This window comes from Cololabis saira, chromosome 16 (assembly GCF_033807715.1).
Source record: "Cololabis saira isolate AMF1-May2022 chromosome 16, fColSai1.1, whole genome shotgun sequence".
NCBI classification, from domain to species: domain Eukaryota; kingdom Metazoa; phylum Chordata; class Actinopteri; order Beloniformes; family Belonidae; genus Cololabis; species Cololabis saira.
In genome coordinates, this window is record NC_084602.1 from 35,875,717 (window position 1) to 35,898,516 (window position 22,800).

Genomic DNA, 22,800 nt, shown 5'->3' on the forward strand with positions numbered 1-22,800 from the left:
CGCTGCTGCAAACACGCCGTTTCTCCACCATCGGGCTGCTGCAAACAAGCCGTTTCTCCACCAGCGCGCTGCTGCAAACACGCCGTTTCTCCACCAGCGCGCTGCTGCAAACACGCCGTTTCTCCACCATGGCGCTGCTGCAAACACGCCGTTTCTCCACCATCGGGCTGCTGCAAACAAGCCGTTTCTCCACCAGCGCGCTGCTGCAAACACGCCGTTTCTCCACCAGCGCGCTGCTGCAAACACGCCGTTTCTCCACCAGCGCGCTGCTGCAAACACGCCGTTTCTCCACCAGCGCGCTGCTGCAAACACGCCGTTTCTCCACCATCGCGCTGCCGCAAACACGCCGTTTCTCCACCAGCGCGCTGCTGCAAACACGCCGTTTCTCCACCAGCGCGCTGCTGCAAACACGCCGTTTCTCCACCATCGGGCTGCTGCAAACAAGCCGTTTCTCCACCATGGCGCTGCTGCAAACACGCCGTTTCTCCACCATCGGGCTGCTGCAAACAAGCCGTTTCTCCACCATGGCGCTGCTGCAAACACGCCGTTTCTCCACCATCGGGCTGCTGCAAACAAGCCGTTTCTCCACCATGGCGCTGCTGCAAACACGCCGTTTCTCCACCATCGGGCTGCTGCAAACAAGCCGTTTCTCCACCGCCACGTCCTCAGGAACCGGGACAGTTTATCTGGATCCACCACCATGAACATTATTGACTCGTCACCAGTTTAATCAGATTGAATTGGAGTCGTACCGAAGGACAACCTGACATCACAACAGTGTTGTTATTTTACATAAGTGTTTTTACAAGTTAATAAATCTATGTTATAGATATGTGTCTCGTGCACATTGATGCTTCTGATACTCGTGATATTGTGACTCTGACAGGCCGACGTCACTACAGCTCCAGGTTCATATCCCTGTTCTTACTCACATTTTAATTAATTAATTAATTACTACTACTGTCATCACTACTACTACGATTACTGTCATTACTAATACTACTACTGTCATTACTACTATCTTTACTACTACTATTACTGTTATTACTACTACTACTGTCATCATTACTACTACTACTGTCATTACCACTATTACTACTGTCATTACTACTACTACTACTCTCATTACTACTACTACTCTCATTACTACTACTACTACTCTCATTACTACTACTACTCTCATTACTACTACTACTCTCATTACTACTACTACTACTACTGTCATTACCATTACTACTACTCTCATTACTACTACTACTGTCATTACTACTACTATTACTGTCATTACTACTAGTATCCTTACTACTACTACTACTGTCATTACCATTACTACTACTCTCATTACTACTACTACTGTCATTACTACTACTACTACTGTCATTACTGCTATTACTACTGTCACAACTACTAGTATTACTACTACTACTACTACTATATTTACTATTACTGTCACTACTACTACTACTGTCATTACCATTACTGTCATTAGTACTATTACTACGACTGTCATTTAGCAGACGCTTTTATCCAAAGCGAATGACATCTGAGAGATGTCATTCACTTTGGCAGAAATCGGTGGTATGGAACAAGCAGAAATCCCATATGAGGTCCAGCTGGATCAGTGCTGGTCACCACTACTACTACCACTACTACTACAACTACTACTAATACTACTACATATGAGGTCCAGCTGGATCAGTGCTGGCCACACTACTACTAACACTACTACTACTACATATGAGGTCCAGCTGGATCAGTACTATGCTGGTGCTAGAAATATTATTTAGTCCCTTTATACAAGAAGACTACGTCTTAGACACCATCATACGATCATCTTGTCAAAAGAGCAGCTGACTCAGAGTCCAGTCCCGCAAAGAGCTGGATATTCTAACTGATTCTGATGAGCAGAGAAGTTTACTAGCTGCAGAAATGTTCCTTAAAGAGTCTTTATCTTGCTCTTAAAGTAGGTACAGACTTGGTAGGTCGTTCCACCATTGGGGAACAACAGAGGACAAGAGTCTGGCTACCGATTTCACACCACGTTGTGCTGCTCCATTCTGGGTCGTCTGCAGAGGTTTAACTACAGGAAGGCCGACCTTCTGTCAGGTAGGGTCTGATTTTCCTGATGTTGTGAAGAGAGAATCAACAAGTGGTGGAATCCAGCTGCTTATCTGAGGAGGTGAGGAACGACTGGCTGGACGGACGATAAGCTCAGTCTGGGACAGACTTAGCTGAAGGAAACGGTCCTTCGACAGGGCGACGTTTGCATCACTTCTTCTTGGCTCTTTTCCACCAAACCGGTTCCAGGGCTGGTTCTGGTTCACAAATAGTTCCAGCTGAGAACCGGTTTGGTTTTCCACAGCTCGGGTGCTAAGGGGAGCCACGTCATTACGTCACTGCGTTTGCATGAAAGTTGCAGCAACAACCAGGTATCTGCTCTAATAGGACTTGGTCCACGTAGCTCCTCCGTGGACACATCTCTAAAAGACAGGTTGTCTCCTCCTCCTCCCATGATGCTTTGCTGCATCAGGATTCATTCTTATTTGAAAATGTCTCCGTCTCCCAGTCTTGCTGTACAGGGAATGCGCATGACGTCACAGATGCGACTTCACAGCGGTTTACGCCCACTGAGTGTCAGAAAGACTGAGTGTCAGAAAGACTGAGTGTCAGCGTAAACTTTCAGTTTGAGCAACTGGAAAACATCTAAAATGGGAAAGAGCTGTTGTGCGATCGACTGTACTCATAGATTTAGCAAGAAATCGGAGTTATCGTTTTACAGACTGCTGAAAAATAAGCTGAAGAGAGACAAATGGATCGCTGCAATTTGCAGAAACAACTGGATTCCAGGCACCGAAACGTGGATTTGCGGTTCCCATTTTGTATCAGGTAATGTTGGATTTTTGGGTAGCTAACGTTAAACGGTTAAATCATAAAGTTCAGTGTCCTCATCACTTTAATTTCTACAACAAATCCTGCCTTGAAGTCGGACCAAGCGTCAAGACTTTTGTAAGCCTTCAAGCTTTGCTTCGTGTATTTCCCCGGCGTAGAAATTAAGTACATATAAATATCAGGAAACTGGATTCGTGGCCAAATATTACTGTCCATGGACCACTGGTTCTTGGTAACTGTACCAAATATTAATGTCCATGGACCACTGGTTCTTGGTAACTGTACCAAATATTAATGTCCATGGACCACTGGTTCTTGGAGAAACTGTACCAAATATTAATGTCCATGGACCACTGGTTCTTGGAGAAACTGTACCAAATATTAATGTCCATGGACCACTGGTTCTTGGTAACTGTACGAAATATTAATGTCCATGGACCACTGGTTCTTGGTAACTGTACCAAATATTAATGTCCATGGACCACTGGTTCTTGGAGAAACTGTACCAAATATTAATGTCCATGGACCACTGGTTCTTGGTAACTGTAACAAATATTAATGTCCATGGACCACTGGTTCTTGGTAACTGTACCAAATATTAATGTCCATGGACCACTGGTTCTTGGTAACTGTACCAAATATTAATGTCCATGGACCACTGGTTCTTGGAGAAACTGTACCAAATATTAATGTCCATGGACCACTGGTTCTTGGTAACTGTACGAAATATTAATGTCCATGGACCACTGGTTCTTGGAGAAACTGTACCAAATATTAATGTCCATGGACCACTGGTTCTTGGTAACTGTACCAAATATTAATGTCCATGGACCACTGGTTCTTGGAGAAACTGTACCAAATATTAATGTCCATGGACCACTGGTTCTTGGTAACTGTACCAAATATTAATGTCCATGGACCACTGGTTCTTGGAGAAACTGTACCAAATATTAATGTCCATGGACCACTGGTTCTTGGTAACTGTACCAAATATTAATGTCCATGGACCACTGGTTCTTGGTAACTGTACCAAATATTAATGTCCATGGACCACTGGTTCTTGGTAACTGTACCAAATATTAATGTCCATGGACCACTGGTTCTTGGTAACTGTACGAAATATTAATGTCCATGGACCACTGGTTCTTGGAGAAACTGTACCAAATATTAATGTCCATGGACCACTGGTTCTTGGTAACTGTACCAAATATTAATGTCCATGGACCACTGGTTCTTGGAGAAACTGTACCAAATATTAATGTCCATGGACCACTGGTTCTTGGTAACTGTAACAAATATTAATGTCCATGGACCACTGGTTCTTGGTAACTGTACGGGTCACTGTCAAGTCCAACTGCCTTTAATTTAAGCCGATAATCAGCTGTTATCCCGTCTTCTCCACTAGTTGCAGCTGTTTTTGCTGATGTTTTGCCACTAAGGGGGCTGGTCCAGTGGGGAAGTGACATCAATGCTGTTGCCGTTGGTCTTAATAACTCCCCCCTCCTCCGCTAAAGTAAGTGGTTCTTTCCTCTCGACCAGCAAAGAGTTGGTGCTACCTTGGAACCGGTTCTTCTGGCCTGGAAACAGTTCTTTGTCAGTGGAAACAGAAAGCCCGGTTCCAAACTCAGCACTGGACCAGAACCAGAACCAGAACCAGAACCAGAACCTGGAACGGGTTTGGTGGAAAAGGGGTATATTCTTCCCAGACACACCATCCATACTCCCCAAAACTCCACTGAAATGGATCTGGAACCGTCCCATTCAGTTGTTTCCACTGGTAGAGAATGTACCGAACAAATCACAGGACTTTACCAATTATCATGCAGGAATTTGTTTTTATTATAAAAGCATGTAATAAAACATTACACTGTCTTAGCAAATGTATTTCACTTTTCTTTTCTTTTTTTTGGTTCAGTCTCTTAATTGTATTTTTCCCATCTGAACAAAAGTAATAAAAATGAAGCGTGTAAAACGTGTAAGGAAAAAAACCAAATGCAGAAAAGCACGATTCTACTCGTTTAAAAACAACAAATTTACAGTTTAGGAGTAAAAACAGGTTTGGACGAATGCAGAAGTCTCTAAACTGTAAATTCAAATTCAGCGATGCTAGCCCATCTACTGTCTTACAAACAGCTGAAAGTGACCTCAGACATTAAAATATTTACAATAAAACAAACAAACGCCATGGAAGCAGGTCTACATCATCACCAGACCTCTCCTCGCTCCGAGCACGTTGGCTTTCTTCTGTTTTCGTTCGTCTGCCTTCATCGCCCTCCTGTCGTCCCTGCAACCAGACGACACCCATGAGAGAAGAAGTCCCACGAGCAGGGCTCCAGACTAACTTTTTCACAGGTAGCACTGGTGCCACCTAGCTTTTCATTTAGTAGCACCAAAACAAATTAGGTAGCACCATATTTTTCATTGCACATAACATATTTAGAAACACTACAATAAGGTTCCCTCAATTAAAGGAGCTTGAGGCTCCTTTTACGAAATGAGACTCTCTAGCGCCACCCTTCACCACGACGGCCGTCGGGGGTACTGCAGCCAACAGTGAAGCCGGCACGGGAGAACGGGGAGAACATGCATGCAGCGTCATGTGACGTCACATCCGCAGCCCAGCGCGGGAAATTCGGGCCCGAATTGCAGCACATTTTGCAGCACACAGCCTGTTCAAGGCAAAGGAGAGATACACTAGAGGAATCATTCTTTTGGGTTTGGAACGCTTCATCTGACATTATTACTAGAAAACTTGAAACATATACGAATTTTTTTCATAAATCCTGCCTCAATCTCCTTTAACATTAGTTACATTCCTTCCTGCAACTGACGGGCCACATGCCCTACAGTGGACACACACCATGGCCTGTCCCTCGTATCTTAACCATGGGAACTGTGCCAGCCATTGTTGTTGAAAGCTGTACTTTTTTTTATCTCCCCACTAGGGTTGCCACCTTTCAGAAATAGAAATAAGGAACGTCCCGATTTCAGCGATTTTCACGAGCGCTAAAAAAAAAAAAAAGGGACATCCCCAAAACGTCTAAAATGCATAGAAATGTATATATTTTATATGACAAAACTAAATGCTGTAATAGCATTGAACTTTCATGACTGTACAGACAGCCTGAACCTGCGCATGGTCATCGTAAATTAAACAAAGTCTGGCTGCATTGGGCAGTTAAACAGAACCGCACCTTAATTAAATGACAAAACGACAAAAGACAAGCAGCACCTTGTCTTTCAGAACTGTGGTGTGGAACTCCGAACAGGTCTGCTCAAAGTTCAGTGATGAGGAGCTCCACTAGGGGTGGGCAAAAATATCGATATGGCAATATATCGCGATACTTTTCCAGCCGATTCAATATCGATATTCAAAATTTGAATATCGATTTTTTTTTTTTTTATATCCCCGATCTTTTTCCCATTCTATCACCCAGTGCTCCTACCTAAGTGACAGTCCTGGGCATTGCCACTCTCTACCAACCCTGGGAGGGCCCTGCACTGAGCTCAGGTTTTATTTCACGTTTTATTTCATTTTATAATTTATTTTTTATATAACACAATTGCCTGTCCTTAAAAAATGAAAAATAATGGACAGAGGTTTATTTATTTATGGATTTATATCTATACTGACTGATCACTGTGCCTGTCCTTGGTTTTAGTACCATCTTTCTTGTGTTTATTATCATTTGCCACATAATTAAAGCAACCTAATACTAAATTTAATGTTAATTTCATATGATGTAAATAATATGAAAAACATATACAAATATGTTGTAACTTTAGCTTGTATAGTTATAATAAAACATTGTTTTGACTCAGTTTGTCCCATGAATTGTCACTATAATCTGATGAACGTGCAACTCGGATTTTAAGATCCATCACTATCATCTGATGTACATATATACAACTTGGATTTTAAGATGTGTAATGCATTTTTAAATTTTTCGGTGAACTATGTAGAATATAATAATCGGGATATTGCATAATCGGGATATCGCAATGTGTATCGTATCGTGGCTCAAGTATCGTGATGCGTATCGTATCGTGAGGTCCTTCCCAATACCCACCCCTAAGCTCCACTGAACTATTTGTTATAATTTTGATTATTTAATTCTTTATTGATTAACTAAAATATTCAATTTTTTTTTAGATTTTTTACTTGGGGTTTTCATTAACTGTGGGCCATAATCATCAAAATTATAACAAATAAAGGCTTGAAATATCTCCTCCTCCACCACCACCAGCCTCGTTTGTTGCCTTCGTGGTTGCCTCTGGCACATCTTTCTTCTTAAAATAATCGACTATAGACCGCTTCATACTGCATCTGCTTTGTTTACCTTTTTGAGCGCGCTGCGTGTACGCGCGCGTGCACTGCTGTGCACGTAACGTGCGCAGACCGTAACAGGTGCAGTCAGACAGAGAGAGGAGAAATAGGACTCGCAGGAATGAGCCAGAAAGTAAGATTGTATTATCAGCCACTCCATTAATGCACTAACACAGCCGAGTGGAAAAAAAAAAAAGTAGCACCGGAGCGACCTCATTAAATTTGAACTTGCACCTTAATAAATTAGGTCGCATATGCGAACTAATAGGTCGCACTCTGGAGCCCTGCCCACGAGGAAGCTGACGGGATCATGTTGGACCTACCTGGACTGAACTTTGTGCTGCTTGTAAGTTTCCTGACGTGGATTTGAGATCTGAGACTTGTCCGCCGGGTTTTCCTTGTTCTCTCCCAACGGCTTCAGTTTCCCTGCGAGAGTCAAGTCAAGTTAGTTTATTTGTCAAAACCATGTGTACAGGTTTATACATAGGATTCGAAATTGCAATGGTCCCCAGGCCCACAGTGTATACATTTGGACAAGACAGTGACAATATAGACATAACACTGACCATACCATAAAAACAGATATAAAAACACAAGTATAAAAGAACAGACTTCTAGGCGGCAGTGCTATTGGTTAAAAAGTTAAAAAGTTAAAATGCAGGGTTGAGGGAGGGCAGGGCAGAGAGAGTTCAGCATCCTGACAGACAAACCATCAATGAGTGCGTTTACATGGGAAGTTTAATTCTGCTTTAATTCAGAATTAAAATTAAATCCGATTTAAAATGAGTAAAAATGACCCTGTAAACACCTAATACCGAATGAAAAAGGCCATTCCGAAGTAAGTGGCTGGTTTATTCCCATTTTAAATCCGAATAGAATAATTCCGTGATCATATTTACACTCATTCCTCTTTAAATTAATTCCGGTCTTTCTTTCTGCTCGTTCTCTCCCCCGTCTGTCTCCATGACCTTATATTCCACTGGGCTTGTTTTCCAAACAAAGTTTCAAGATGGCAGCACGCAGTAAACGCTGGTCAAGAGCAGAGACCATTTATTTAATAAATAGCTTGGAGGACCGGGAAATAATTAAAAGAACAGATGGGAGGAAACCGAAAAATATCCAATCAGAACCTTCCCAACCCCCAGACCGTAAGAGGAATTGGATAAAGCCGATCAAACGTGTTTTCCATGTAAACCTCAATTTGGAATTACTATTTCCATGTAAACTTGAAGGAAAATAGTTTAATTCGGAATTATTTATTTCTGAATAATTAATTCCGAATTAAAAAACATCATGTAACCGTGGCCGATATCCTGACGGACCACAGCTCCAGTCGTCGTGGTAACGGGGGCAGAGAGAGCAGGTCTGTACCTTTATGAGGCTTCCAGGTGAGGGGACGCGACAGACTGGCCTTCAGGTCGAAGCCGGGCTTCTTCTGCGTCCCGGGAGTCCCTGAAATGCTGGTGTTGGCCGAGAACAGGAACGGGACTACAGAGAGGAGAAAGTTAGCAGCTCGCTCTGATCACAGACGTCACATGAACAGGGTGAGAGGTTCAGGTACCTGGAGTGTTCCTGGCGGAGAGGGCGGAGGCCTTGGTGCCGCTGGGCTTCTCCGCTCCGGCGGCGGGTTTCAGCGGCGTGCTGGAGCTCAAGCAGGTGGACATGCGCGCAGGCGTCTTCACCAGAGACCTCTTGAACTCGTTGTCGCGAGTCGCCTCCGAGAATCTGCGTGCAAACAAGCGGTTATCACGGTGAGGCAGTTGTCTTAATAATAATACATTTTATTTGGTGGCGCCTTTCAAGTCACCCGACTCATAAACAAAGTTGGATACAAGCACCAACCAACCAATTATTTATAGACACAAATTAGCTTAAATTCAATGAACTGGTGGACTTCAAAACTGCACAGATTATGTTCAAAATCAACAAGAACATGCTGCCAGACTGGATCCAAAACATGTTTAATTTAAGACAAAGCCATTCCAACCTCAGAGGGGAGAGAGATACAGGGAATCAGAAATCAGAACCAACACCAAACTGGATATATGGAATAAGTTGGAGAGGGATTTGAAATCATGTAGAACCTTAACCTTATTTAAAAAACATTGAAAAGAAGGATAATCTCTCTATACCAAAGTAATGAGCGGTGATGCTGCTATGTTGATTTGTGTATTCATTTAATTGGTGATTTGATTTGATTATTCAAGGATGAAGGAAACATGTAGACTGCACCTTTTTTTTTCTTATTTCTCGAGGAATCTTTGTCATCCCCATGGAGGCTATTTGTTTTACTACCAGTCTTATCTCTTACTTCTTGCTTTTATTTAATTACTTTAAATAATCCTTTTGAGGGTAGGCAATGACTAAGCTTTGCTTTAGCCTGCACCTTTTTCGGTATAGATGTTATTTGTAATGTTTTCTTTGAACAGTGTATTTGTTTCCTTGTTGTCATTTTTATTTAATTTTTGTAAAAGCTATTTATATTTATTTATATTTTTATTCTTTTTTTGTGATGTCATGACCGAAAATAAACTAAACTAAACCCAAGGTCACCTTACAAAGAATAAAAGCATAAAATACCAGCATCAAGCATTATTAAAACCAAACAACATCAACCGATATTATAGCCACAGAGACAGTGTAAGGTCAGAGGGAGTATGCCAGTTTGAAAAGGTGAGTTTTGATTCTTCATTTCAGCGCTGGCGGCATTTGCGTCAGAGGTGACGCTTGAAATTAGGACGTTGGACAGATTTGAGCAGAATTAACCCGAACAAACATGAATCAGATTCATAGGTTAGCCCGAGCCGAGCTAAAGCAGCTACATGTGTGGAGATAAGCAGGACAGAAGAGGCTTCAAAGTAGGGCTGCACGATTCTGGACAAAATGAGAATCACAATTTTTTTGCTTAGAATTGAGATCACGATTCTCTCACGATTTTTTTCCAATATAAAATGTATTGCACTTATTACTTTAACTTTGCAACAGCTGAACAAAAATATAATAACAATAAACATCTCTTGTCTTCTTTACACAAACCTTTGAATAATTTAAACAATAATAACAATTTTGAACAATATTTGTTCCTCCCTGAGTTGAACACCCTTTCAGAAAGGGGACTTGTAACAGATCCTGTAGTTCTGAGGCAACAAATTATTCCTCTGGCTGCTTTTTGCTGTAACAGCTGACATTGAACATAAAAACAATAAACATCTCTCTTGTCTTTAAATAATTTTAACAATAACAATTTTAACAATATTTATGTGCAATATGTGTCAGGTGATGAGAAAGGTAGATGTTTCTCCAAATGTAATCCACAATCATTAACAAAATATAACAAACATGACAACATGATAGTTGACCACGACAGGACTACAACAACCTAGAACATAGGCCTAGTCCTTTTTTTATGCAGCCATCTTTAAAAAAAAAAAAAAAATTTTTTTTTTTTTTTTTTTTTTTTTAAATCGTCGTCATTTGGAAATGAGATTGCGTTCAAGCATGAATCGAGATCGCGATTTTTTAACGATTAATCGTGCAGCCCTACTTCAAAGTCCCCTCAGAAAACCCTAAGGATGATGTCAGAGGGGGGTTGTCCAGTTCTTCTTATACACTCCATTATCAAACGTCAACATTGATGGTATCATGTGGTGTCATTCATGCACCGGGGTTGGCAGACTCCTCACCGGTGCCGGCCCACTGAAGTTTGCTTGTGATTTATTAGAAAACTCTGCTGGCATCCAGAATTATCTATTGGATATTAGTCTTTTTCAAATTCTGCCAGCAGAAATCGTCATGGGCCCAGGACAAGTGAACCCCATCACGTAACGGATCATATTTGTCACCTATACTACATTTGTCATTAAAGGCTGTTATATATTAAACTGTTTGGTGGTGCTGCAGCTGCAGGAAGTCGCAGCATTTGGCCAAAATATTGCATCTTTTATCCGTTTATAAGATTGTTTAGTCTCATTTTACATAGTTATTTCTACACAGGGTGAATGTAAAAGTCACAAAATGTAAATATGAATACGATGGTGTTGGTAAAGAAGAAAATTAGAATATTGTGATAAAGTCCTTTTATTTTCTGTAATGCAAAAATGTCATACATTCTGGATTCTTTTATTGCAGAGTCCTGTCTTTTTTTGGAGACTATTACTACCACCGAATTCGAAATTAGCTAATAAATGAGCTAATAAAATGGGTTCATGAGATTTACAAGTCATTTAATTGTCTTTATTTACATTTTATATACAGGACTGTCTCAGAAAATTAGAATATTGTGATTTTCTGTAATGCAATTACAAAAACAAAAATGTCATACATTCTGGACTCATTACAAATCAACTGAAATATTGCAAGCCTTTTATTATTTTAATATTGCTGATCATGGCTTACAGCTTAAGAAAACTCAAATATCCTATCTAAATTTTTTTTTGAATATTCTGGGAATCTTAATCTTAAACTGTAAGCCATAATTAGCTATATTAAAATAATAAAAGGCTTGCAATATTTCAGTTGATTTGTAATGAATCCAGAATGTAAGACATTTTTGTTTTTTTAAATTGCATTACAGAAAATAAAGAACTTTATCACAATATTCTAATTTTCTGAGACAGTCCTGTAAGTGCTACTTCTGTTGCTCTGGTAACGGCGAGAAGCCGGAGTGACTCACCGGACGTTGATCCTGCGGGTGGAGAGGACTAACGGTCTGAACGAGGCATCTTTCCCAGCAGGCACGGCTTTGCTGGCCGACATCAGAGTGTGCCTGCGCTTTCCTTCAGCCAGGCCGTCGTTCCCCGGGTGTGGGCTGAACATGCTGGTACGTGCCGGGGTCGCCTTCTGCAGGAAAGGCGTGACATCATCACTCGGAAACAACTCCTGAATGTTCTGCTGACGTCGATGCTTACCGCTGGAGGTTTCACATCAGCTTGCCTTTTCGTTTTGTCTGAAAGTTCCTACAAAATTGACCAAACCAAAGCACAAATTAAGCTCTGACTTCAACATGTCTGAAGTTTTTAGGATAAAAATGCCGTTTAGAAGTACCTTTACGGAGCTCCCTGTCTGCTTCACCTTCCGCTGAACATACGCATCGATGGACTCCATCTTATTAAACTGAGCCTCGTGAAGCTTTTGGAAGTCTGAGACAGAGATGTAAAAAGAGAATAATTATCCTTGAACGCGTGCGGAAAACTCTGAGGAAGCTAGAGTGAGAGAGGAAAGCGTACTCGGCGTGGTGGGCTTCAGCGTCGTCCTCTTCTGCTGGAGTCCTTGGTAGCGAGGGATCCTGCCCGCCTTGATAACTCTCGCTGGCTTTTCTGGAGCACAAATACATTCGTCAGACTCAAAACCCTCCTTGAGATTTTAGCTCAAAGTGAAATCAGTAAAAAAGCCAGGCCTGCTCGGTCTTTTTAAATCAGGTCACGTTACCGACCTGTTTCCACCGGAACAGGAGCTTCGTCCTTCACGTCAGGCTGCTGCTCCTTGCTGGAAACTTCTGAAGTGCTTCCGGAGTCCTTGTCAGAGGACACCTTTCGCTTCTTCGCACTGCTGCATGCCTCTTTGTGAACCTTAAAAGAAAAGTACACGCACTTCAGCCTTTACAACTCCTAATTTTGAAATGAAAATGATCTTGAAACCAGGAACACTGCAAACACTCAAAATCTGACCAGGAATATTTGTCTTATTTCTACTTAAAATGTCCAATTTCTAGCCAAATCTCAATCTCATTACACTTAAAACAAGAGTCATTACCAGAAAAATAACTTATTTGACAATTTTCACCTGTTTCAAGTAAATTTTCATTTGAAATAAGTAGAAAAATCTGCCATTCTTGTTTTTTCTACTTATTTTACGTGAAAATCTACTTGAAAACAGTGATGAGTTTTGTTTTAAGTGTAATGAGATTTATTTTTTTTTTTACAAAAGTTTAACTAAAATGAGACATTTTAACTAGAAATAAGTTAAGATTTTGAGTTTTTGCAGTGCAAATGCATGTACTTGTGTGAAAATACACAGACTGCACGCTTGGGAAGCGTGATTATTAAGGTTAGGGGCCTGCATTTGTCTGAAATAATAATAATAATACATTTTATTTATATAGTGCTTTTCAAGGCACTCAAAGACGCTTTACACATAGTACAATTACAAGACACAGGACAGTACATAAGGACACAACATGAAACAGGACATTAATGAAAGCATTGCCTGCAGTACCTGTGGTGCTTCTGCGCTGGACTTGGCCTCAGTGACCCTCCTCTTGGTGCCGGGTCCCCTCCCGCGCCGCGTGTTCACAAACGCACCGCTGCCGCAGACTTCTTCCTTGGGATTTTCCTGAGCAACATTTTCCTCATGTGGGACGGTATCACCATCGTGTCCCTTCAACAGTAAACAGTAAGCAAATGTTAGATGCTAACAAGTAGTGATGTTCGAAACCACCGATTTCCTCTCCGATCTGATATTGATTCAGATTCAGACGACTTTATTAATCCCTCCATCTCACACACACAGCAATGTCATGTACAAATAAAACACCCCAAAAGCCAAACACCCATATAAAGATAAAAAATTAAAAAAGAAATAAAAAGATAAAAACAGAAATAAAAATAAAAAGTACAGTGCCATAAAAAGAATTATATGGATAGAAAAATGTAGTAAAATTCAGGCTGGTATCGGCGATACAGATTAGATACCGTGCAAATACACCTAATGTGCCGATAAATCTAAAAAAAACTGTATTTTTAGATAGTTTAAGAATACAAGACATGATATAGCGGCCTCATTCACATTTCTGTTACAACAACAGAAAAATGTTTGTGTTTGAAAAAGGTGTTTCCATCACTAGAAAAAGATCCTTCGGAAAACCATAAATAATATTAAAAATAATAATAATAATAATAATAATAATAATAATAATAAAACCATTAAAATAAATAGGTGAATAACAAAAAAATAAGAACTACTATAAAAATAAAAATAAAAAAGTAGTTCCTACCAGCAGCGTGTAATTTAGACAAAATCTGATTAGTTGAGTTACTTTCCACCATATTCCTGGTAATGATGTACATTACAACAAATGACTGAAGTATCAAAAGTATAGATATTTGCATTTGAGAATCGATTTTAGGGCGCACAGATCTGGTATTGGAAGTATCAATATTTCAGTATTGATCAGTATTGATCCGCACATCACTACTAACAACCACACCATTGTATGTAACGTATAAATGCAGTTACCTGCACTTCCTTCTCCTCCTGCTTCTCCTCTTCATAGTGCTGTTTGATGGCTTTCAGGAGTTTATCAGCCTGTTATTGATATAAAAACAACATTTTTATCATGAACCTGCTGCAGTATGTGACGGGATGGAAAGCAGCGTAAACATGCGGGAGTTTACTCACCTTCATATTCGCCTTCACCCCGAGCTCCTTAGCGAGGCTTCGCAAATCCGCATACTTCATTGAGTCCAGGTCCATGTTGTCCCAGCTGTTTATTCCGCTTTATGAAAGAGAGGTGAACTCAAACACAATTTAGTTTTTCTGTGAGATTTTTTCCTCTTTTGTGTATCCAAAACCACCGCCAGGCGAAATGCGGCCAACAGCCACAACTCAGTTCGATTCAAAACACAGCAGCAGAGCCGTGTGATTGGCTGCGAGCTTTGACCGGAAACGCCTCGCAGCCAATCAGAGTGAAGCTGGCTAACGTTTCCGTGTTTGAGTTTTTTTTTCTTGGTTAAAGTGAATTTTTATAAAATCAGTTTTGAAATGATTTCAATTTAACAATTTTATTACGTAAATATTGTCAAACATATAAATAAATAAAAAATATTTGTGCGTTAAAAAGTTCCGTTTGAATTTTTTTTCTGCTTAAAGTAAATTTTTATAAAATCGATTTAATTATTTGAAATTATTTCAATTTAACAATTTTATTACGTAAATATTGTCAAACATATAAATAATATTTTTTAAAGTGCGTTAAAAAGTGCGACCGAACAACCGCGCAGCGAGCGGAAGTGACGTCTACCGATGTAAAACGGAGTTGTGTTCAAATTATCAAGCGCGGATGAAATAGCTCGATATTCTTGTTGAAGTTCAGCATAATGGAGTTTGAAGGCAGTGTCTTAATTAAACGTGAGGATGCTGTGAGGTCGGTTAAAGCTGCAGACCAGTTGATGACTCTCCACTGCCTGCAGTGCAACACAATCCTGGCGGATTCCTTACATGTTTGTGGAGAAATCAAATGCCTGGACTCCGTCATGTGCACAAGTAAGTTCACATCTGGTTCCTCTGGATTCAGAAAACTATTGTGTATATTTTTAAGTATATATATTTCCATGACTAGTGTATGATCCACGTGCATTCATTAGTTTTCATCACACGCTTTTCATTCAGTCTTCAGTCTAGTCATGTGGTTTTAACCAGCTGATTCCCTGAAACAAGTAACTTTTCCTTTATCATTTAATAAGAAGAGCTGTGAATAACTAAAGGTTGGTGTCAGTCATTGTGACATAATTAAAAGCTTTTTGGGAGCCAAGATCACTATTTTATTTTTATTTTTGAGGGGTATATATTGTTAAACAATATGCAATTGCAACTAGGGCTGTTCGATTTTGCCCAAAAATAAAATCTCGATTTTTTTCTCTCAAAATCCGATTTTCGATTACGATTACGATTATTTTGTGAATTGGCAAAAGGCAAAGAAATGATTTCAAATATGCAGTTTTTTTATTGAACATTTGCCCCATTGGGCTTTAAGTGCAAACTTTGCTCTTATTAAACCAAAAATGAATGAATAAAGTGCAAAACTCTGTAAAATAAGTTGAAAAAAGTTTAAAAAAATATAATAAAATATAAAGTTTTATCTCGGAAAAAAAAAATCAGCAAATCAGCACTTGCAGACATACAGTAAGTTATATTTCCAATTAAATAAAAGAAGACATTTTCTAATTAAACTAAACTGGGTCTTTGCATGCTAAATAATAATGCAACCCATGAAGGAGGTAGAGGTGTGTAATGTCAGTCATTACATTTGCTATTCACATTTGCAAGTTTTTTTGCAAGGAACACGAGCCGGTCTACCGCGTTAGGCTTGAGGGATGCCCGGTGGCATGTTACAACGCCCCCTCCTTCACTAAAGAGCCTCTCCGATGGGGCACTTGTCGCAGGTATTGAGAGGTATTTCCATCAATCATTAATATGGTATCAATCATTAATATGTATGCAGACAAGGTAAAAAAAAAAAAAAAGTGAAAAATCGATTTTACGAGTTTCACGTTTTAACATCGTTCTAATTACATAATCGCGATTACGATTTAAAACCGATTAATCGAACGATTAATCGAACAGCCCTAATTGCAACCCTAATTGCATTAATCTCTTACGCTTTAAAGGAGAATACTGGCTAGATTTGTTTATCTTAGGTTCACTTTCAGGTTGCAGATGCGCCACGAACCAAACTGGCAAACATAACAATTGTTGAGAGTTACTCATATTACAAAAAGGCATATTTGCACCATGTGAAGAAAGAAAATGGAAAAAAAGGGGTAAAAAACACTTGCCTTGCAACCTTGAATGAAAAAAAATCAGCAATTTTGGCAGTATAAACTGCAAATTTTAAAGAAACGTTCAGATAACAACCTAGTAGGTTGATATATAAGTGATTTACTTATTTATTTAGATGGCAACTGGTCATTTTAATACTGTTTATTGAGCTCTGGCTCCCTCTAGTGGCCACAGGTGCAGCTGCACAGATTCGATCACAAACTTGCAGGGGGTCCATGACCCCAAAAAGGTTGAGAAGAACCACTGGTTTGAAACAAGTTGTGGGAGATAAACATGATCACGTGACCTGAAACGTGTTGGGGGGGGAAACATTAACGTTAGGTTTCATTCATTTACAAACATTTTGGTGCTGGTTTTATTGTTTTACTCCAGGATAACTTCTGGTCTCCTGCACTGCTGCATCTTTGACCGAAGAATCGCAGCATGAGCTTTTATTTCCTGTTTTTCTGTCTTCAGGAGTGACGAATGACGTCGTTGTTGGTGATGGGATAATGTCAGGACATAAAGGTGAAATGGCTGACTGGTGAGTGGGAATTTGGATCATAGATTTTTATTTTATTTTATTTTTTTTATTGAACACAATTTATAAACAAGAAAACAGATTTATACAAGCTGCTAATAGAGGAAATACAATATAAGAAAATAGAACATATTTAGAGAGGTATCATGAACAACAGACATATACACAAACAATAAGGTAGACAAGTAAAATTAATAACAAAAAACAGTAAGGCATTTTAAAGCAAATAGCATCGACATTTCAGAAGGAGACTTAAAATAAAAGATACTTTGATATATATCGGCTAATAATTTTTTTGCAGAGTTATTTGACCAAATTTTTTTTATAGAGACTTTATAAAAACTTTTGAAATCATTTAAAAAACATTGGAAAGAGGGCTTCATTTTTTTCTCCACTTACAACAGTGTGTATATGATATTTAGCCAGTAAGAGAATGACATTAACCAAGAGGGAAACTGATCTGTCAATTGTATCTATGTAAAAAATAATATTAGCGATTTCTTATTTTGGAATGTCATTCATTTTTAAAGATAGCAAATTTCTAATTTCACACCAAAAAGTTTGTGAGACAGGACACAATAGAAACATATGGTCAAGTGATTCTTCAGATTCATTACAAAAAGCACACGGGTCAACTTCAAATTTAAATCTTTGTACTCAATAATTCAGCGATTGGATCAAATTTGGATCATGGATGAGATACTTTGTTAACCTAATCATATAGAGCAGGGGTCGGCAACCCAAAATGTTGAAAAAGCCATATTGAACCAAAAACACAAAAAACAAATATGTTTGGAGCCGCAAAAAATGAAAAGTCTTGTATAAGTCTTAGAATGAAGGCAAATGGCGAAATGTCAGGAAAAAAGTCGAAAAGTTCCGAAAAAAGTCAAAATTTCAAGAAAAAAGTCAAAAATTCGAGAAAAAAGTTTAAATGTCGACAAAAAAGTCAAAAATTCGAGAAAAAAGTCGAAATATCGAGAAAAAAGTCGAAAGGTCGAGAAAAAAGTCAACATTTCGAGAAAAAAGTCAAAATGTCGACATTAATGTTGAAGTACAATCTCGAGAAAAAAGTTTAAATGTCGACAAAAAAGTCGAAATGTCGACAAAAAAGTCGAAATATCGAGAAAAAAGTCAACATTTCGAGAAAAAAGTCAAAATGTCGAGATTAATGTTGAAGTACAATCTCGAGAAAAAAGTTTAAATGTCGACAAAAAAGTCAAAAATTAGAGAAAAAAGTCGAAATATCGAGAAAAAAGTCGAAAGGTCGAGAAAAAAGTCAACATTTCGAGAAAAAAGTCAAAATGTTGAGATTAATGTTGAAGTACAATCTCGAGAAAAAAGTTGAAATGTCGAGAAAAAAGTCGAAATGTCGATGAAAAAAGTCAAAATGTCGAGATTAAAAGGGAAAGGAAAAAGGAAGGAAAAAGAAAAAAAAGTTCATATATTTTTGAAAAAGCTCCAGGGAGCCACTAGGGCGGGTTGCTGACCCCTGATTATATAGAGTCATAGTTTAGTCTTACGTGGTAACTACCCTCAGTAAGGGACATCAGCACAGACGAGCCCGGTAGTTTGCTGTAGTGGCAGCAGCTGCTCTAACTCTGTTTCCCTCCAGCATCTACAGCCCTCTGACGTGCCGGTCCTGCCAGGTTCTGGTGGGGAAACGGATCGACTCGTCTCCATCCCACTTGGCTTCGGTTCGCCAGCTCTTCCTCCTCTGCAAGCCCAAGATCAGCTGGTGAGCCATCGCTGCTTCTACTGGGATAAAAAAGCCCGAGCAACTGAATCCTGCAGACCTGGTGTTTCTGTTTCCCCCCGGCAGCTACGTCCTCAACAGCTGCTCCATGGTGAGCGCTTCAACCCTGAGCTTCGAGGTGAAGCCCGTCACAGAAACCACGGCTGAGGTGAGAAACACTCGACCAGCCTGGAGTCATTTTCTCTCCACAGACGTGGGTCTGATATGACCAAACACTTGTGTGTGCGTATTATCTGATTTGTGCGTAACTTGCTAGAAGTTGAGGACAAAACGATAATTAAGAATTCAAAAAGCCTCCTACACACACATCGTTAAATATGCACAAATCGCCTGATGCACACGCACAAAGCTGTAGATACGCACAAATGGTTTTGAGACTCTTTTCATTCCTCACACATTCATTCATACATGGTGCATTCAAGGACTGATGGAAAGCTGGGTCATCTGAACTTTCATCTGAGTCCAGCGTTATTTCCCCCGATACTTGGTTTCCTCTAAACTTGTAACTAATTGTGAAAAATTGTGGGCCTGAGTAAGAAAGAATATCTCAACACATTTACTGTGTCTATAATTCCTTATATGGACAGATGTGCATTTATGAGCGTACAACTGTAATTAGATGTTTTAAAGCAACGGCCGCTCGGTGGTGGAAATCCTGACGGTCAAATCGGGAGACAAGAAGACGGTGATGCATCACGGTGGTCTGAAGTAGGTTTACCTTCTTAGGGGAGGTGACTAATGGCGCTTTTCCACTAGTACCTACTCAGCGCGACTCGCCACGCCCCGGTTTTGTGCTTTCCCACTAGGGGTCTAACGTGCCGAGTAGATACTTTTCTGTTTCTACTCTGCTGAGGTTCTAAGCGGCTGAGTCGGGCTGTGATGTCATCAGACTACAGGCCACCGATTGGTCGGGGGGTTGGAGTCAGACGTCTGAGTCAGGATGTGACATCAGAGAAAGTGACTCTGACGGCGGATTCTTGTTCATTTTATTCCAGCAGCAACGGCAGCAGAAGTCTGTTTTATGATCCAACTCTGAGGTGCAGATGTTCATAAACCTGGTGCTGAGGAGAGAATTAAAAAGATCTAGACGGGGGATAAGGAACGACCAGATCTACCAGGAACTCTGTCACTTCATAGCTGCTCAGCTACCAACAGACTTTTCAGCAGCGCAGAGACAAACTAAAAAAAATTAAAAAGCGCCGCTGCTTGAAGCTTCTCTCACTTTCATATTTTAACTTGATATGGAACACAAGCCACAGACCCAGCAGCACATCTATCATCTCCTCCAGGTTCTACATCTTTAGTGTTGTTGTCTTCTTTGTTTAAATACACAATCAAATACGTCACAGCAGCTTCGCTCCAATCCCGCCTACTTCTCATCTGTATCGAAAATAAACGAGTGCGAGTCGAGACAAGGCATGGTGAGTCGAGTCGGTCTGAGTAGGTGCTAGTTTAAAAATGCCATAAGTATCGAGGGAAATAACGCTGGACTCAGATGGAAACTCAGATGACCCAGCTTTCCAACAGTTCTTAAACGCACCATGTACAGATGATTCTGTGAGGCTTCTTGGAGGCGTGAAGACTCTCAAAACCATTTAACCATTTGTGTGTGTGTAGGAGGCTTTTTGAATTCTTAATTATTGTTTTGTCCGTAACTTCAAGCACAAATCAGATAATACACAAATGTTTTGAGTTAATTTTCTCTCCATACACGTCTGCAAGACTGAAGTTTCTGTCTGAGCCTCTGCTGCTCCGGAGGAGCGTGTGATGCAGACGCCGTCATTAGTCCTAACGAAGGACAAACCTTCTCTCTCCTCCAGGTGAGGCGGCAGTTTGAGCTGCAGCTGGACCGGATGCTGCGCTTGAAGAGCCGATTGGCCCAGAGGGGAGTCATCACGAAGAAGAGGAAGTAGGGGAGCCGTGCACTTCTTGTGTCTCCGTGTTTCCCTGCAAAGGTCGGCTCACAACCGTCACCACGGACAGTGTTGGACGTTTTAACCTCCCGTGTTTATTTATGCTGGCGTTGTTCTGCCACAGCGGCGTTGCAGGTTCACAACATGGAAAAGTGGTGACTTATTCCAAATCTGCAGTTTTTATATGTTCTGCTTTCTAAATAAAGTTAATATTGACCTGTTTCGTACACCTGACCAATACCGGCATCTGTTAGATGTCATAACATATAATATAAATACAGCATATATTCATGTGTAACGATACCAGTCCTGCACAGAAAAGACATAAAACATCAAGTTCCTCATACGACCACCAGGGGTCCAGAAGCGAGTCGATCACTGATCTCGAATGTAAATGTAAAAAATCCTAACTGTTATTTTAAATATGGTTGTGTGTGCCTTTAACTGACCTACCTGTAACGTAGATGAGCCAATAGCGATTGAGTCTCGGTTCCACAGGGACCAGAAATCGGACGTCTGCAGTTTCAACGGGACAGAACTGGAAGATCTTGAAGGTTCAACTCTTTCATCAAAGCAACGATGCTGCAACTCTGCTAGTGTCATCTAAACTTGTTTCATTACAATTATTATGGAAAACCATGTGTATATATTATGTGATTTAATAAAGTTCATTTTGTCTATGTCTACAATTTAATTTGCTAATTCTTTTAGTCCGACAAATACATTTTAGGTTATTTAGGCCCAATCCCAATACTCCCCCTACTTTTCTTCACTACCCCCTAAAAAAGAAGGGGGAGATTTTAGGGCACTTGAAATATAGGGCACTTGGCCCAGGTGCCTGTCCCATTTCTCCTACTCCCCCTCGTTTTCATCCCTAACCTGATCAGGAAGCTGAGAGCCAAAAGCTGTTTTAATTTCAGCTGTAGTGCTGTTAATATGGCACTTTATTAAGTTTTAATATTTTTTCAGGTGTAAAAGTAACCGTTAAGATCCCCAACCTGGGCTCAGTTTATCCAAATAACACCTGTTAAGAAATTTGATCTGAAAATTTCGGGATTTCTGCCTGACTGCCGGCTCCGGAGCTGATTTATGGTTCCGCGTTAAGTCGACGCAGAGCCTACGGCGTAAGGTACGGCGTACGGCGCGCGTCGCCGCGTAACCTACGCCGTAGGCTCTGCGTCGATTTAACGCGGAACCATAAATCAGCTCCGCTATCTTCACTTCAGCTTTATCTGAAAGTGTGTAAATTACCCAGATAACAGCTCTCGAGTCACAGGATTATTTCTCTCTATTTCTCACAAAAAATGCTTGCTACCTTGGTCACAATCTGAGACGAGTCTGCAAGTTTGCCCTCGGTCGTCGAGTCAAATCGACGCAGAGCCTACGGCGTAGGTTACGTAGCCTACGGCGTAACGTAACAGCCTTTATTCCGGCGCGATCTTCACGAACAACGGCCAAAAAAGGGATTATGTACAGTCACTGAGTGAATATTATGAAAGTAAAATATATATTTCTCGCTAGAAATGTAATCAAAGCTCATTTTTATGCAGAAACTAACTCAAAATATTGATTTTATTCACAAAAAAATAAGAAATGTCCGCCATGTTTTTTTTTTTGGATTCAGTCCGCAAATGACGACGAAAAGCATTCTGGGAAATTTTATGGTCCCTAGATCAGCGAGTGTGGATCCCTCGCTCTGAAGGGGCTATTCATAGCCACTCGCCCTTGTTTTCTCCACTACCCCTAGTTGAAAAGAGGAATTGGGACACCACTACCCTCACGGGAACGCGCAAAATTTAAGGGAAGTGATGAAAACGAGGGCGAGGGCGAGTATTGGGACAGG

General features: G+C 40.3%; 2 protein-coding genes across 2 annotated transcripts; one reads left to right on the forward strand and one right to left on the reverse strand.

Moving 5' to 3' along the window:
• Positions 1-4,718: 4,718 nt before the first annotated feature.
• On the reverse strand, positions 4,719-14,686 carry nusap1 (nucleolar and spindle associated protein 1). Its single transcript, XM_061743179.1, has 12 exons — positions 14,612-14,686; positions 14,450-14,518; positions 13,430-13,591; positions 12,648-12,783; positions 12,442-12,531; positions 12,228-12,354; positions 12,124-12,169; positions 11,889-12,055; positions 8,778-8,941; positions 8,588-8,704; positions 7,540-7,642; positions 4,719-5,173 (listed from the first exon to the last, which is right to left on the reverse strand). The coding sequence occupies exons 1-12, from the start codon at positions 14,684-14,686 to the stop codon at positions 5,086-5,088; spliced, it is 1,344 nt and encodes a 447-aa protein (XP_061599163.1). The 3' UTR covers positions 4,719-5,085.
• A 571-nt stretch (positions 14,687-15,257) lies between these two features.
• On the forward strand, positions 15,258-21,633 carry oip5 (opa interacting protein 5). Its single transcript, XM_061743739.1, has 5 exons — positions 15,258-15,475; positions 17,228-17,294; positions 18,904-19,026; positions 19,111-19,192; positions 20,865-21,633. Exons 1-5 carry the CDS (start codon positions 15,310-15,312, stop codon positions 20,955-20,957), a joined length of 531 nt encoding a protein of 176 aa, XP_061599723.1. The 5' UTR covers positions 15,258-15,309; the 3' UTR covers positions 20,958-21,633.
• The last annotated feature ends 1,167 nt before the right edge of the window (positions 21,634-22,800 follow it).

Excerpts from the sequence above, each read along its gene's own strand:
- oip5 (XM_061743739.1), top strand. The coding sequence starts at position 15,310 with ATGGAGTTTGAAGGCAGTGTCTTAATTAAACGTGAGGATGCTGTGAGG. Across the intron at positions 19,027-19,110 it reads TGCAAGCCCAAGATCAGCTG|CTACGTCCTCAACAGCTGCT; the intron begins GTGAGCCATCGC and ends TCCCCCCGGCAG. Across the intron at positions 19,193-20,864 it reads TCACAGAAACCACGGCTGAG|GTGAGGCGGCAGTTTGAGCT; the intron begins GTGAGAAACACT and ends TCTCTCCTCCAG.
- nusap1 (XM_061743179.1), bottom strand. The coding sequence starts at position 14,686 with ATGGACCTGGACTCAATGAAGTATGCGGATTTGCGAAGCCTCGCTAAG. Across the intron at positions 12,784-13,429 it reads CCAGCGCAGAAGCACCACAG|GTTCACAAAGAGGCATGCAG; the intron begins GTACTGCAGGCA and ends TTTTCTTTTAAG. Across the intron at positions 7,643-8,587 it reads CACCTGGAAGCCTCATAAAG|GGAAACTGAAGCCGTTGGGA; the intron begins GTACAGACCTGC and ends TGACTCTCGCAG.